Genomic DNA, 15,313 nt, shown 5'->3' with positions numbered 1-15,313 from the left:
CCTAGCTCCAGTCACAACACTAACTCTAGCTCCAGTCACAACCCTAAACCTAGCTCCAGTCACAACCCTAACCCCAGCTCCAGTCACAACCCCAACCCTAGCTCCAGTCACAACACTAACCCTAGCTCCAGCTCCAGTCACAACCCCAACCCTAGCTCCAGTCACAACTAACCAGCTCCAGTCACAACCCTAACCCTAGCTCCAGTCACAACCCTACTAACCCCAGCTCCAGTCACAACCCTAACCCTAGCTCCAGTCACACACACTAACCCTAGCTCCAGTCACAACACTAACCCTAGCTCCAGTCACAACACTAACTAACCCCTAGCTCCAGTCACAACACTAACCCTAGCTCCAGTCACAACCCTAAACCTCCAGTCACAACCCTAACCCCAGCTCCAGTCACAACCCTAACCCTAGCTCCAGTCACAACACTAACCCTAGCTCCATTCACAATACTAACCGTAGCTCCAGTCACAACCCTAAACCTAGCTCCAGTCACAACCCTAACCCCAGCTCCAGTCACAACCCTAAACCTAGCTCCAGTCACAACACTAACCCTAGCTCCAGTCACAAAACTAACCCTAGCTCCAGTCACAACCCTAAACCTAGCTCCAGTCCCTATCTCCAGTCACAACACTAACCCCAGCTCCAGTCACAGCCCTAACCCTAGCTCCAGTCACAACCCTAAACCTAGCTCCAGTCACAACACTAACCCTATCTCCAGTCACAACACTAACCCCAGCTCCAGTCACAACCCTAACCCTAGCTCCAGTCACAACCCTAAACCTAGCTCCAGTCACAACACTAACCCTAGCTCCAGTCATAACCCTAAACCTAGCTCCAGTCACAACACTAACCCTAGCTCCAGTCACAACACTAACCCTAGCTCCAGTCACAACCCTAAACCTAGCTCCAGTCACAACACTAACCCTAGCTCCAGTCACAGCCCTAACCCCAGTCACAACACTAACCCTAGCTCCAGTCAGAACCCTAACCCCAGCTCCAGTCACAACCCTAAACCTAGCTCCAGTCACAACACTAACCCTAGCTCCAGTCACAACACTAACCCCAGCTCCAGTCACAACACTAACCCTAGCTCCAGTCACAACCCTAAACCTAGCTCCAGTCACAACACTAACCCTAGCTCCAGTCATAACCCTAAACCTAGCTCCAGTCACAACCCTAAACCTAGCACCAGTCACAACACTAACCCTATCTCCAGTCACAACACTAACCCCAGCTCCAGTCACAACCCTAACCCTAGCTCCAGTCACAACACTAACCCTAGCTCCAGTCACAACCCTAACCCTAGCTCCAGTCACAACACTAACCCTAGCTCCAGTCACAACCCTAAACCTAGCTCCAGTCACAACCCTAACCCCAGCTCCAGTCACAACCCTAACCCTAGCTCCAGTCACAACACTAACCCTAGCTCCAGTCACAACCCTAACCCCAGCTCCAGTCACAACACTAACCCTAGCTCCAGTCACAGCCCTAACCCCAGTCACAACACTAACCCTAGCTCCAGTCACAACCCTAAACCTAGCTCCAGTCAGAACCCTAACCCCAGCTCCAGTCACAACCCTAACCCTAGCTCCAGTCACAACACTAACCCTAGCTCCAGTCACAACACTAACCCTAGCTCCAGTCACAACACTAACCCTAGCTCCAGTCACAACACTAACCCTAGCTCCAGTCACAACACTAACCCTAGCTCCAGTCACAACCCTAAACCTAGCTCCAGTCACAACCCTAACCCCAGCTCCAGTCACAACCCTAACCCTAGCTCCAGTCACAACACTAACCCTAGCTCCATTCACAATACTAACCGTAGCTCCAGTCACAACCCTAAACCTAGCTCCAGTCACAACCCTAACCCCAGCTCCAGTCACAACCCTAAACCTAGCTCCAGTCACAACACTAACCCTAGCTCCAGTCACAAAACTAACCCTAGCTCCAGTCACAACCCTAACCCTAGCTCCAGTCACAACACTAACCCCCAGCTCCAGTCACAACACTAACCCCAGCTCCAGTCACAACACTAACCCTAGCTCCAGTCACAACACTAACCCTAGCTCCAGTCACAACCCTAAACCTAGCTCCAGTCACAACCCTAACCACAGCTCCAGCCACAACCCTAACCCTAGCTCCAGTCACAACACTAACCCCAGCTCCAGTCACAACACTAACCCCAACTCCAGTCACAACACTAACCCTAGCTCCAGTCACAACCCTAAACCTAGCTCCAGTCACAACACTAACCCTATCTCCAGTCACAACACTAACCCCAGCTCCAGTCACAGCCCTAACCCTAGCTCCAGTCACAACCCTAAACCTAGCTCCAGTCACAACACTAACCCTATCTCCAGTCACAACACTAACCCCAGCTCCAGTCACAACCCTAACCCTAGCTCCAGTCACAACCCTAAACCTAGCTCCAGTCACAACACTAACCCTAGCTCCAGTCATAACCCTAAACCTAGCTCCAGTCACAACACTAACCCTAGCTCCAGTCACAACCCTAAACCTAGCTCCAGTCACAACACTAACCCTAGCTCCAGTCACAACACTAACCCTAGCTCCAGTCACAACACTAACCCCAGCTCCAGTCACAACCCTAAACCTAGCTCCAGTCACAACCCTAAACCTAGCTCCAGTCACAACACTAACCCTATCTCCAGTCACAACACTAACCCCAGCTCCAGTCACAACCCTAAACCTAGCTCCAGTCACAACCCTAAACCTAGCTCCAGTCACAACACTAACCCTATCTCCAGTCACAACACTAACCCTAGCTCCAGTCACAACCCTAACCATTTATTATCCAGGTCTGCCAACACCATGTTTGCAGTGGAGTGGATGGGCCGCAGGGTGGCACTAAGAGCCAGCAACGGGAAATACATCTGCACCAAGAAGAACGGCCAGCTAGCAGCCATCAGCGACTCCATAGGTAAGTGTTTGTGTCTTTAAGTGGGTGAGTGGGTTCCATGGTTCTTATGCTTTTTAAACCTAATATTCCTTCCTCTTTCCTTAATTTCTACCTCTACCTCTCTTCCTCCTCCTTCCCTCTCTTTCCCCTCCCTCTCTTCCCTGATCAGGTGAGGATGAGAAGTTGATTCTGAAGCTGATAAACCGTCCCATGCTGATCCTGCGAGGGTTGAACGGCTTCATCTGCCACCATAAGAACTCCAACACGCTGGATGCCAACAGATCAGTCTATGACATCTTCACACTGCATTTCAGTGATGGGGCGTACCACATCAAAGGTCAGGATATGATATGCACATTCTAGCTTATTGCATAGAATTCAATGCATTTTTCATGAAGAATGTAAGAAGTTTTGTGCAACTGCTTGTTTTAATCTATTACTTTCTGCTTCAATCTGTCTTGACGTGTAAAGGCCTTTCATATAGTGCTGCCAGTCCATGTTGTCTCTCTCTAACTAACCTCTTGTAGGTGAGGGAGGGAGGTTCTGGTATGTGAACAGCAGTGGTCTGGTATGTTCAGACGGAGAGACACCAGATGACTTCTCATTTGAGTTCCTGGAGCACGGACGCATCGCCATCCGAGGCAAGAACGGCAGATACCTGCGAGGCCAGGGGGGCATGCTGAAGGGCGACGGGGTTACCCCCGACAGCTCTGCCCTCTGGGAGTACTGACCGATATGGGGGCCACTCTACTACCCTGCCGGAGGTTACCCCTAACCACAGATCTAGGATCAGATTGGGGCAGATTTATCAGATTACCCTAACCCCCAAGTCCTAAAAATGAATGAACAGATTGGTAAAGAATATCTGACACTAGACTAGTAGTTAGTGGCAACTTCTGCCTTCTCCCATAGGTCCCTTTCTGCCCATGTCACTCCCCTCAACCTACTCCTGGCATGCTAGCCAATGAAGAAGGCACAAAGAGAAAACAGACTCTTTTTACAGGGGAGGTCGAGGGAAGACATGCGTTTAAATGAATGCACTAATTGTAAGTCGCTCTGGATAAGAGTGTCTGCTTAATGACTAAAATGTTCATTTAAAATAAGGCAGAGGTCTCAAGTTTTCAGCTCAGAAGAGCCTGGTCAGAAGAAATGAATCATGTTTGCTGGAGTCAACACTGTTCAGTGAGTCAACGGCAGATTCCAAACAACACTATGCTTTATAGGCTTATGAGTTTAAAAAAAAATGTTTTTTTTTTTTAAATTAGCATGTTACTAGTAAAAGTCAGGGTTCAGAGTAAGTACCATACTCACACATAGAGGACTAGTCATGGCTTGGGTTTTCATTTTGCAACATTATTTTAGCTACAACAACACTATTCACAACAGCAATACAACTACTAATATTTCCATTGTCAACACATTGCTTTGTTTATACCTGGCGCTAACATGCGTTCTTTGTCCTGTTGTGGTCCACATTCTCACTTTCTGATTGTGCCCACATTTTCAGAAATATGTCTATACATGGTATTAAAATTAGTATTTTAATCGCATAGACCGGATGCATTAAAAGACACATTGTGGGTCTGATATCTTACAAGTGTAGACGGATTTGGGCCTGGTCTCCCAAAAGCATCTTAAGGCTAAGTTCAACTTAGAATTATAGGATCCTATGGTTCTAACAATGAACTTAGGCCTCAAGGTGCTTTTGGGAAACCGGGCTCTGGACAGTGAAACCATTTAAATCATCATTATCCAGCCTTCTAAAATCACTGACAGCTGGCACTATTGACTTATGGCATCAATATGTATCTTTAAGCAGCAATCAACAGTGGAAACAATATCAAAGCACACTCCCCGCCCGTTTTGGTTAAAGGCTGAGGGATGGGGCTGGAGAAATGTAACCACTCTCAAATTCATAAACAGAGCTATAGCTGCAAGGACTTATATTTTGGGTTCTGATAGTTAAACTAAGCTCATGAGACATTTACAAGTTCATTCTTTTGATTTCACCTTTATTTAGTTAGCCAAGTCAGTTAAGAACAAATTCTTATTTACAATGACGGCCTACCCCGGCTAAACCCTAATGACTCCGGGCGCCGCCCTAAGGGACTCCCAATCACGGCCGGTTATGATACAGCTTGGAATCTAACCAGGGTCTGTAGTGATGCCTCTAGCACTGAGATGCAGTGCCTTAGACCACTGCACCACTCAGGAGTTCTTCAATAATCAATGGGTACATATCCTTAATTTATAAGTCCAAAAATGGATGTAGCAACTGCTGATTGCCCCTTTAAAATAAAGAAATAAATATTATTTTGAAAAGAATAGTTGTCAAATAATTTGCATACAGGGAGGGACCAGGAAATGTAGTCACAGTAGATGGATAAGAGAAACATTTTAATACCACGTGTAGACATATTTCTGAAAATGTGGGCACAATCAGAATGTGGAAAAGATCAGGAAAGAGGACGCATGTTCACGCCAGGTATAAATGAGGCTATAGAGGAGTTGACATGGCTTGGCTTTTCAGTTTTCAAGTGTCTACTGGTCATCTGTAGCTCAGTTGGTAGAGCATGGCACTTTAGTGTTTGCTATGCCAGGATAGTGGGTTTGATTCCTGGTACCACCCATATGTAAAATATATGCATGACTGTAAGTCCCTGTGGATAAATATATCTGCTAAATGGTATACATTATTACTACAGCAGCTACAAATACTCCAGAACATACACACAATGCTACAAATACCTATAGAGACACTCTGGTGTAAAACCAATGTGCCTTAAACCAATTGTCTATTACACTCTCTTCCACCCCTCTCTCTCACTTGATTCTCTGGTTTTACAAATTGTTCTTTTCCATTCTTCCCTGTCGTTTTGCCAATTCTGACTTTCTAAGCGAGTGACAGTGTGTAATAATAAACTCAGAAAGTCATCAATTCATCGTAGCTGAGTCATCATTAGCGAACAGCTTCCTTAGCATCGTAGCATCGTAACATTAACAAGCATGACAGGCAGCTGCATCTCAAACGTTACCCTCTTCCCCATGTAGGGCAGTAGGCCCACTTCTAAACACAGACACATAGAGTAATGGCTTCAGGTGATAAGTAGGAGCCCTCTATATGGGATACAGGAGTGTAATGGGTGTCGTTTGAGATTTTTACAGGCTTTTCCCTACAATCGAAACAGTAACACATCAGGTGTAACAAAACTACACGACCATCCTAGAAAGAGTATAGTGCTAGTGATTTTACAGCCTGTCACTTGGCAATGATACATACTTCATTTGTCTTTTGTTTTATCCTTTTCTAATATTAATTTTTCTGAAAAGTTTTGAAAAACTATAATAAAAATCATCTCTGAGATGTGTAAAAGTTGTTTTGTGTGTGGATAATGTTGTCAGTGAAGTGCCTCTTCAAATCCGTTGTTTTAACTAACTTTACAGGTACATTTTAATCCACACACACAACCTACCTGCTATGTACTATTTTACAAACGTTCACATAAATAAATAAATGCTGTTTGTGTACTAAAACAGCAGAGGGAGACAAAGTCATTTATTTCTCCTTTGCAGGAGATGTATTGGATAGTGAGTGTGGGGCTGAGAATGAAGATGAGGAGAGGATTGTAAATGTGTGGATGAGGATGTTGTGTGTGAGGATGTTGTGTATGAGGAGCGTATGTGGGATGGTAACGGTGTCAGAGGATGAGGAGGGGGTTCTCTCTGAGTTGCCTGTAAACGCTGAACAGTGTCTTGGTGGTCTGTCCCGTGGTCATCCCCAGTCCAATGGCTTCTGGGATACGAGCCTCCTGGAGATGCTCAGATAGGACCTGGCAGGGGGGAGGAGGAAGAAGATAAAGAACAGGAAAAAGAGGTAAGGCTATAGACACAGAGAAAAATTGAGAAAATACTACAGACTGTCTGTTTCTTGTGTGTTTGAAGATTTATGTGTTTGAGTATTTCTTTCAACCCTTATGTTACCAGGTAGTTTGTTGTTAGTCTGGTCTCACCTGTGCCCGCTGTAGGGCCTGTCTCAAGCCCAGTCCCTGGACTCCCATAGAGGACTCCTGTGTGCTAGCATTACCCTGGAGAAGAGCCTTTCAACACACACAACACACAGGGTGTAAGGGAGGAGAGGTTGATGTAGCAAACAGGCACAAATGTTTATCACACATGTTGGGATTCCCTACCTGAACACGGCTTAACACTGCATGGTGTAGTCCACACACGGCTGCCATGGAGGAGCACTGCACCCGCACCTCCACAGCCTCCTTAACACTGGTGTCCCCTACAGTTACCTGGCCAACAACATACAGGTAGTCATTCTCAACACATACCTCATACAATAGTCTCCCATGAAAGTTAAACATTACCTTAAAGTGAGTCTAAAAGGATACAACTATAATAATATAATAAATGCAGATGCTTTTTTTTTATCCAATGAGATTTAGTCATGCATGCATACATTTTATGTAAGAGTGGTCCCGGGAATCAAACCCACTACCCTGGTGTTACAAGCGCCATTCTCTACAAACTGAGCTAAAGGACCACAACTGACACACCCAGTATGAATACAATCATGTTTTCATGATATGTAAAAAATATAAAATAAATACACACCTCTTTGGCTGTGAGTTTGACGGTGTGTCGCCCTAGACACCGGGCGTAGACCACAGAGCTTTCCTGTCCTCCATTGTCCCCTCTGCACCTCCAGTCCTCTCCTCCTGTCCCCTGTGACAGCAGCCAGCCCAGCACAGAGCCACACACACCCTGAGAAGGGCCAGCAGAGCCTGCTGGCTCCAGTCCTAGTGTCCCTCTCAGTAGCTCTGTTGAGACCTTGATGCTTGCTGAAAACAGCCCCCCATCAGACGCCACCATCCTCTCTCCTCCTCCTTCTCCATCCCCCCTCCCAGAACCCCTGCTCCGACGGGTGCTCACGAAGGCCTCAACGATATCCATCGAGACGGTATCTGGGGAAATGGGGGGTCTGTTTGGGTCCCTGTGAGGGGGCGTGGTCCCGGTCAGCTGCAGAGCATCCAGCCAATCCACTGTCAGCGTGTCAAGGGGCAGACTGACCAATCCACCCTCCAATCCCAGACGAGATGCCGGCTCCCCATTGGCCAGGAGGCGGGACAGCTCCTCAGACCCCAGCAGGCTTTGCAGGGAGTAGGTGAGCGAGCAGCTAACCGTCACAGGGAAAGATGTGTCCCCCGCCACTGTTAGGGGCAACGACACTTCCATTCTCCCACCTGGCTCTAGTTTCTGGAATGGGAATGAGAATGTTTGAGAGGTGTTCACCCCCCCTGCAGGAAGAGGGTAGGATAATGGTAGAACTCTCACACAGAACGTCCAGTTCCGTTCTAGAATGTAAGGACTAGAATTGTCCAGAACACAGGTCAGATTCAGGGAGTCTCTCTGTAGCAGGCGGCTCCACTTGGCAACAACGTGACACCTGATTGGCTTCTTGCTGACCGGGAGCTGCTCTCCACTGTTCTGATTTGCTAGCAGTAGGCAGCAGACATTGAGCACCTGATTCAGGTGTCTGAGGGAGTGGTTTTTGGACTGTATGGTGCTTTTCAACACAGATGCTCTGTGGGACAAGCAAGAGCACATACAAGTAAATTAACATGTTAAATAAGTACTATTCATCTGAATAAAACATGTTAGATCTACCATCAAATCTACTGCATGCCTCCTCACCTCTCACACACATCTCCGATGGCTGCAAGGAGGTCCCTCACTCTCTGTCCCACCTGTGATAAGGGGAGCCTGGGTATGCCCCCTGTCTCTGTCCCCTTAGGCAGGGTTAAACGCTGGAGCCTCCCCCGGAGAGACAAAGCCACCAACTGCACTATGCCTGTAACACACACACAAACATGATCTGAAAGAAAACAAACTTGATAACAAAGATCGGTTGCAGAAAATATTGGTTGAGCTGAACACACACTTTACCTGAGGCATTGTGTGAAGGCCCAGCCAGGGCAATGACCCTGCAGACATTAAGGCTGACAGGACTCTGTAGGGTAGCAGACTCCCTTGCTCTCACCATGGCCTGGCCTTGCCTCTCCCCGTGGCCGACCACCAGGCTCTCTTCTGGCTTTGGAGCTTCCTCTCGCACCCCTGGGAGATCCAGGGCTAGAAGATCTGACCCTGTGCTGTAGTACAGGCCCTCCCTGCCTGCACACACACACACCACAGGCCCCGACACACACCCCTCTGTTAATGCTGCTACCTTGCCCCCCTCCTCCGGCCCCCCTTCACAGGTTCTGACCAGCACCACCCTCCCCCATTGGCCTACTGCCACCAAACACTGTGGACCATAATTTGTCCCGGTCGTGGTTCCGATAAACATGATTGGCTGCTCCATGCTGTGTAGAACTCTAACGCAGGGGCCTGATCGTCCTGGGAGAAGTAAGGGGAGGGAGCAGAGACGCCCATCTGGCAGGCCGCAAAGGATCATGGGGGAGTTGATGAGGGCAGCGTCGACGCCGAAGAGGAGCTTGAAGAGGAGAGGCTCCAGGAGAAAATGTTTGACGCCTAATGATGATGACAAAGGTGGTAGTTTTGTTGTTGTTGAGGATGATAAGGGTGGTGCATCACTGCTGTAAACGCAAGCTAACACAGGTCTCATGACCAGTCCTGCGGAACCATTTTCCTCTGATTCGACATGGTGACCAACTGAAACGACAGGTAGACTAAACTGAGTCAGTTTCTGGTGGTCAGCTGCTTTATAGAGAGTAAACCACCAGGCTGCGTCTCTCAGGGAGACAGTCACCAAGGTCCCACCGGACCCTCCCACCTCAATCAGAGAACACACCCCCTCGTCTCTGGCTGCCAGCGAATTAGACGACACCTTGATCAGAGCAGGGCCAGGGGATTGGTCAGCCGGGGGAGTGGGGGACCTGGTGAGACAGGACAAGGGAGAGAGGGTAATCAAATATACATGTCATTTTTGCATGGTCAGTCTCCATAGTTCAAATGAAGAGGTTCATACTTAGGGTGCAGAGTTGGTAGACTGACACAGTACACCCCATCACTCTCACAGACAGCATAGACAGACTGCTTGTCCTCACTCAGCACCATGTGACACACTGGACTCAGGAACTGAAGAACAGCCTGGAATAACAGACAAGATGAGTGTTTCTTGTCCATGAAGAATATCAGATATATTTGACAGCCTGTTACTGCAACTTCAGCGTTAATCAATAATCAGTTCACCTGCTATTTACCCCTGTTCACAAATAATCTGTTTATTGTAATTGTATCACCTGCTGCTATTAATTTCAGTGTTTATCAATAATCAGTTCCTTATATTATATTACCTGCTACTCACCTGAGTGTTCATCAATAATCAGTTCACCTGTTATTCACCTGAGTGAATGTGTCGCCTGTTGTTCTTTAATTGAAGCGGGCGAAGTGTATGGTGTGAGATTTAGCCTTACCGTCAGTTTCAGCTCTTGTGTGTTGAAGACCGACACCTCGTCGCCCCCAGTGCAAATCAACACATCTTCCCCAGACCAGATCACTTTAGCAGCTGTACCCGGCGAAGGACATCCGAACTCAGCCCAAGTCTCAACAACAGCACATCTCGCCTCCATAGCCGAGAGAACTGGAAAAATAACAGGTCAGAAAGATTATTCAACCAAGAAAGATTATTCAAATGATCTTTATAGTCACAATTAGGAAATGTATTGTGCAGTCAAAGTTATGATATCAGCAACTTATTTACTAACTAGTTATGTCCATAATACCAATTTTTAGGTCGTTTCAGTGCTGTAGCTTGATTGAAAAAAACATCAACTGGTTGTTGACGGATGCAAAACTCCGTGTGTGTTGTTTCTGACCAATCAGCGTTCCAAACCTTTTTTTTTTTTACCCATTACCCAAACACCAATACCAGCGTATAACGTCATGAGCCTCCCAGCAAGCACAACATCGCAGGCCAAATTTTCGAACACGTTTTAGTGCGATGCGATCGTAAGCTTTTAGCTATTGTAAAGTCTTGGTTGAAAGCGTTATGTACAGAGCCAGATAACTGCCAAAAGGTTGAACGTACGTATCGTTAGGATCAGTAAGAAAAGCCATGCGTGAAACATTACACGTAAACGTGAAATTTCATCTGTGAACATACAAACACCAGGTTACGATTACGGACTAACATTTTAGGCTTGAACAAATCTTGTTGCAATTCTGACATACAATAATGCCTTTCAGAGTTTTGGCAGTTTCCTCTCACAAAAAAACAAAACGTACACCAAACCACTTGTTAGGAGTGCTACACGAACAAGCCTAACCCAGTATATAATAAAACGGAAGTCGGGGAAACCGGAAAAATAAGTATCCTGCACGTTTTCAAGTTAAAAGTCTCCATTCTCTATTACTCCTCAGTTGAGTTTACGTCACATTTAGGTAGCTAATGTAATGGATTTGTTTGCCAGCGCAAGTCTAGATGGCACTAGCTGTATTATGCCTACAACAGTGAAGTTTGCTAGGTGTATCTCTACAGCATGGGCATATCTCTGGGTGATGTGGACACCCCCATGTACGCACCTTCTCAAAATGTGACTAATTCAATATTGTACCATCCAATTCTCTGGGTTCTGTCTGCAATCATAACCAGTAGTGTGTGTATATACTAGGAATAATGAAACAGAATATATGTTTGGTGACTCTGAATTATATATGACCACTGAAGTCTTTGCCACTCAATATTTGTTTATAGAATATTTTGATATTTATTTAATCACTCATAATCTTGCCAAAGCATATTCTGTAGGAGGGGTTCATTTAAATGTAAAATAATTTGATATGATTTTTATGAACCGGGTCATGAACATATGGACTTTTAAATGAACAAAGGAGAGGTTACAGTTAGGCTAAATCTCCCATAAACTTATTCCCACACTTTACAATAACTGTTCACAGTGGTCTGAGGTAGTCTCCGTATAGGCTAATCTCTCAATAACTGTTCACAGTGGTCTGAGGTAGTCTCCGTATAGGCTAATCTCTCAATAACTGTTCACAGTGGTCTGAGGTAGTCTCCGTATAGGCTAATCTCTCAATAACTGTTCACAGTGGTCTGAGGTAGTCTCCGTATAGGCTAATCTCTCAATAACTGTTCACAGTGGTCTGAGGTAGTCTCCGTATAGGCTAATCTCTCAATAACTGTTCACAGTGGTCTGAGGTAGTCTCCGTATAGGCTAATCTCTCAATAACTGTTCACAGTGGTCTGAGGTAGTCTCCGTATAGGCTAATCTCTCAATAACTGTTCACAGTGGTCTGAGGTAGTCTCCGTATAGGCTAATCTCTCAATAACTGTTCACAGTGGTCTGAGGTAGTCTCCGTATAGGCTAATCTCTCAATAACTGTTCACAGTGGTCTGAGGTAGTCTCCGTATAGGCTAATCTCTCAATAACTGTTCACAGTGGTCTGAGGTAGTCTCCGTATAGGCTAATCTCTCAATAACTGTTCACAGTGGTCTGAGGTAGTCTCCGTATAGGCTAATCTCTCAATAACTGTTCACAGTGGTCTGAGGTAGTCTCCGTATAGGCTAATCTCTCAATAACTGTTCACAGTGGTCTGAGGTAGTCTCCGTATAGGCTAATCTCTCAATAACTGTTCACAGTGGTCTGAGGTAGTCTCCGTATAGGCTAATCTCTCAATAACTGTTCACAGTGGTCTGAGGTAGTCTCCGTATAGGCTAATCTCTCAATTGTGACACTGCTGCCCAGGTGAAGAGCTTGTGATCTCCATGCAGCACCATGAGCCTTTGGAAAAGTACCCCTCAGCCTCAGAAGATCCCCTTCTGAAGGCATGCAGCTATAGTCATTATACTCTAATCTAGGCCCATTTGCCTACTAGCCAAATCAAGTGCAGAGCATGCTTGATGTGGGCAACTCATCATTCTAACATGTTTGAACATTTAAATTATCCTTCATTCAGTTCAGTCAGTCTGACATCCATTCTGTCATTTGTCTGAGTGGCAATAGGAACTAAATCAAAGAGAATGGAACAGTCTTATTCATGTGTTTATTGAAATCCATGTGTGTATTCAAGAGTATCATAATTACCCAAAGGTCTTTAGTAATTAATAATTCAATGTTTCATTTAGGCCTATCCAAATAAAAAAATAGGCCTTCAACTTGTAGGCATTGCAATTTAGGCTATCACACAATGGAAATATTTTAGAACTTTATTTGTGTTTTATAATATTTATTTATTATAGGCCTCCCCTTAAAGAGATCTTAGCTCACAGGCCTCTAAATATAGCCTCTACATTAATTTTAAATGCTGCTGTGTTATTTAATGGCCATATAGTGATGGCTATTTAACAGTCGGATGGCCTTAAGATGTTTTTCAGTCTCTCGGTCCCAGCTTTGATTCACCTTTACTGACCTCACCTTCTGGATGATAGAGGGGTGAACATACCGTGGCTCGGATGGTTGATGTTGATTGATGTTGAAGATCTTTTTGGCCTTCCTGTGACATCGGTTGCTGTAGGTGTGCTAGAGGACAGACAGTGTGCCACCTGTGATGCGTTGGGCAGACGGCATCACTCTTTGGAGAGCCCTGCGGTTGAGGGCAGTGCAGTTGCTGCCCAGGGGGTAGTACAGCCCGACAGGATGCTCTCAATGGTGAATCTGTAAAAGTTTTTGAGGGTCTTAGGTGCAAAGCTGAATTTCTTCAGCCTCCTGAAGTTAGAGGCGCTGTTGTGCCTTCACCACACTGTGTGGGTGGACCATTTTAAGATTGTCAGTGATGTGTATGCCGAGGAACTTTAAGCTTGTCACCATTTCCTCTGCGGTCCCATCGATGTAGATGGGAGTGTGCTCCTTCTGCTGCCTGAAGTCCATGATCAGCTCCTTCGTTTTGTTGACTTTGAGGAAGAGGTTATTTTCCGCCAGGGCCCTCACCTCCTCCTCACTGTAGGCTGTATCTTGTTGGTAATCAGGCCTAGTACAGTTGTATCGTCTGCAAACTTGATGATTGGGCTGAGCATGCACCCTTGTGGAGTCCCTTTGTTTGAGGATCAGCGTAGTGGAGGTGTTGTTTCATGCCTTCACCACCTAGGGGCGGCCCCAGTCAGAAAGTCCAGGACCCAGTTGCACAGGGTGGGGTTCAGACCCTGGCCCCAAGCTTAATAATGAGCTTGGAGGGTACTATGGTGTTGAAGGCTGAACTGTAGTCAATGAACAGCATTCTTACATAGCTATTCCTCTTGTCCATATGGGATAGGGCAGCTTTCATTGTGATGGCGATTGCATCGACTGTGGATCTATTGGGGTGGTATGGAAATTGAAGTGGGTCTAGGGCCGGGTTCTCCAACTGGCGGCCCCCGGGCTGAATTTGGCTGTTGGTGGTTTTATTTGACCCCCCAAGTATTCCGAGCAACAACTAAAAAACCTTTGTGGAATTTTCATTGTTGGACATAAAAGACTACAAAAACACCAGGAAATCAGCTCAGTGATTTTAATTTAAGAAATCTGTTCCCAAGTATTCCCACGCATAATAGAGAGACACATGATCGACACATGATCGTATACAAATGTAAGCAAGGTTTAAAATGATTATATTTTAGTCAAACATCCCTTTCTTCCTCTCGGTCCTCATCTTTGTAAGTCACCTTAATTTTGCACATGTGTGTTTTATCAATTTCTTTATGAAAATATCTAGCTAACTCCATGACAGTAGCTGAAGCAAGGGTCTACAGCACCACACACATAGACTACAAACGCATGCGGGGCCTGGCATGTCCTGAGCTTGTGATGTGAGCACAATTGGAATTGGCGAGAAGGCCGACACTCCAGCCTTTGGGTCTCTCGCTCCGCACTCCAGTAAAATTGGGCAAGCTTCGCTTCTCGCTCCGCTCACATATACTCTGGCCCGGACTGGGATCCAGAAGATGACCCAGAGTGAGTTGTTGGACAATTTATCGCTAAAGAACCCTAAATTGGTTCTTTGTGTCCTTTATTTCAATGTGTGTAACGTGAACGAAAGAATGCCGCCAGAAACATGTAACTAGTAATGTTGTGCAGTGTTGCCAACTTAGCGACACATTTTTTTTAAATCGACTAGCAACAAATCTAGCGACTTTTTCTGGTGTTATTGGAGACTTTGAGACTCTGACGTGAAAGCACATATCGTTCTTACTCTTCTCAATGAGCCACGGGTGCTGCCTTGAGCCCCATCCTCTGCTGGCTGATCCCGCCCAGGGCAGGATGCAAAATGTTCTTTGTCTAAAATAAATCAATGCATTTGACTCATACAGCCTCAGTCACTTACTCACCTTGTCCACTGTGTGTGCATCTCTGTGACATAAGCTAAACATCTAGCTAGCTAGCTCATGTCTAAACTGTACACTCAAAAATACAGAAAGGAGTG

General features: G+C 45.9%; 2 protein-coding genes across 7 annotated transcripts in view; one reads left to right on the top strand and one right to left on the bottom strand.

Annotated features, from left to right (window-relative positions):
- fscn2b (fascin actin-bundling protein 2b, retinal) overlaps positions 1-4,180 on the top strand; it is a 28,820-nt gene extending 24,640 nt beyond the window's left edge. The window contains exons 6-8 of the mRNA XM_029685136.2: positions 2,832-2,953; positions 3,102-3,269; positions 3,460-4,180. Of these exons, the coding sequence (XP_029540996.1) occupies positions 2,832-2,953; positions 3,102-3,269; positions 3,460-3,662 (493 nt within the window). The 3' untranslated portion in view covers positions 3,663-4,180. The remainder of the gene's footprint in view (positions 1-2,831; positions 2,954-3,101; positions 3,270-3,459) is intronic.
- Positions 4,181-4,927: 747 nt separating this feature from the next.
- Positions 4,928-11,254, bottom strand: faap100 (FA core complex associated protein 100). 6 transcript variants are annotated; one of them, XM_065002517.1, is made up of 9 exons: positions 11,186-11,254; positions 10,375-10,541; positions 9,927-10,048; positions 8,885-9,834; positions 8,633-8,813; positions 7,553-8,522; positions 7,123-7,230; positions 6,943-7,029; positions 4,928-6,762 (listed from the first exon to the last, which is right to left on the bottom strand). In XM_065002517.1, the coding sequence occupies exons 2-9, from the start codon at positions 10,528-10,530 to the stop codon at positions 6,631-6,633; spliced, it is 2,706 nt and encodes a 901-aa protein (XP_064858589.1). In that variant the 5' UTR covers positions 10,531-10,541; positions 11,186-11,254; the 3' UTR covers positions 4,928-6,630. The 6 variants fall into 6 exon arrangements, with proteins under 6 accessions (XP_064858589.1, XP_064858585.1, XP_029540982.1 ...); XM_065002513.1 differs by having other exon boundaries at positions 10,666-11,246; XM_029685122.2 differs by having other exon boundaries at positions 8,633-8,789; positions 10,666-11,246.
- Positions 11,255-15,313: the final 4,059 nt, after the last annotated feature.

Source organism: Oncorhynchus nerka, linkage group LG16, assembly GCF_034236695.1.
Source record: "Oncorhynchus nerka isolate Pitt River linkage group LG16, Oner_Uvic_2.0, whole genome shotgun sequence".
In the NCBI taxonomy this organism is placed as follows: domain Eukaryota; kingdom Metazoa; phylum Chordata; class Actinopteri; order Salmoniformes; family Salmonidae; genus Oncorhynchus; species Oncorhynchus nerka.
Note: the sequence above shows the minus strand (reverse complement) of the source record. Positions and strands in the feature narration are given on the sequence as shown.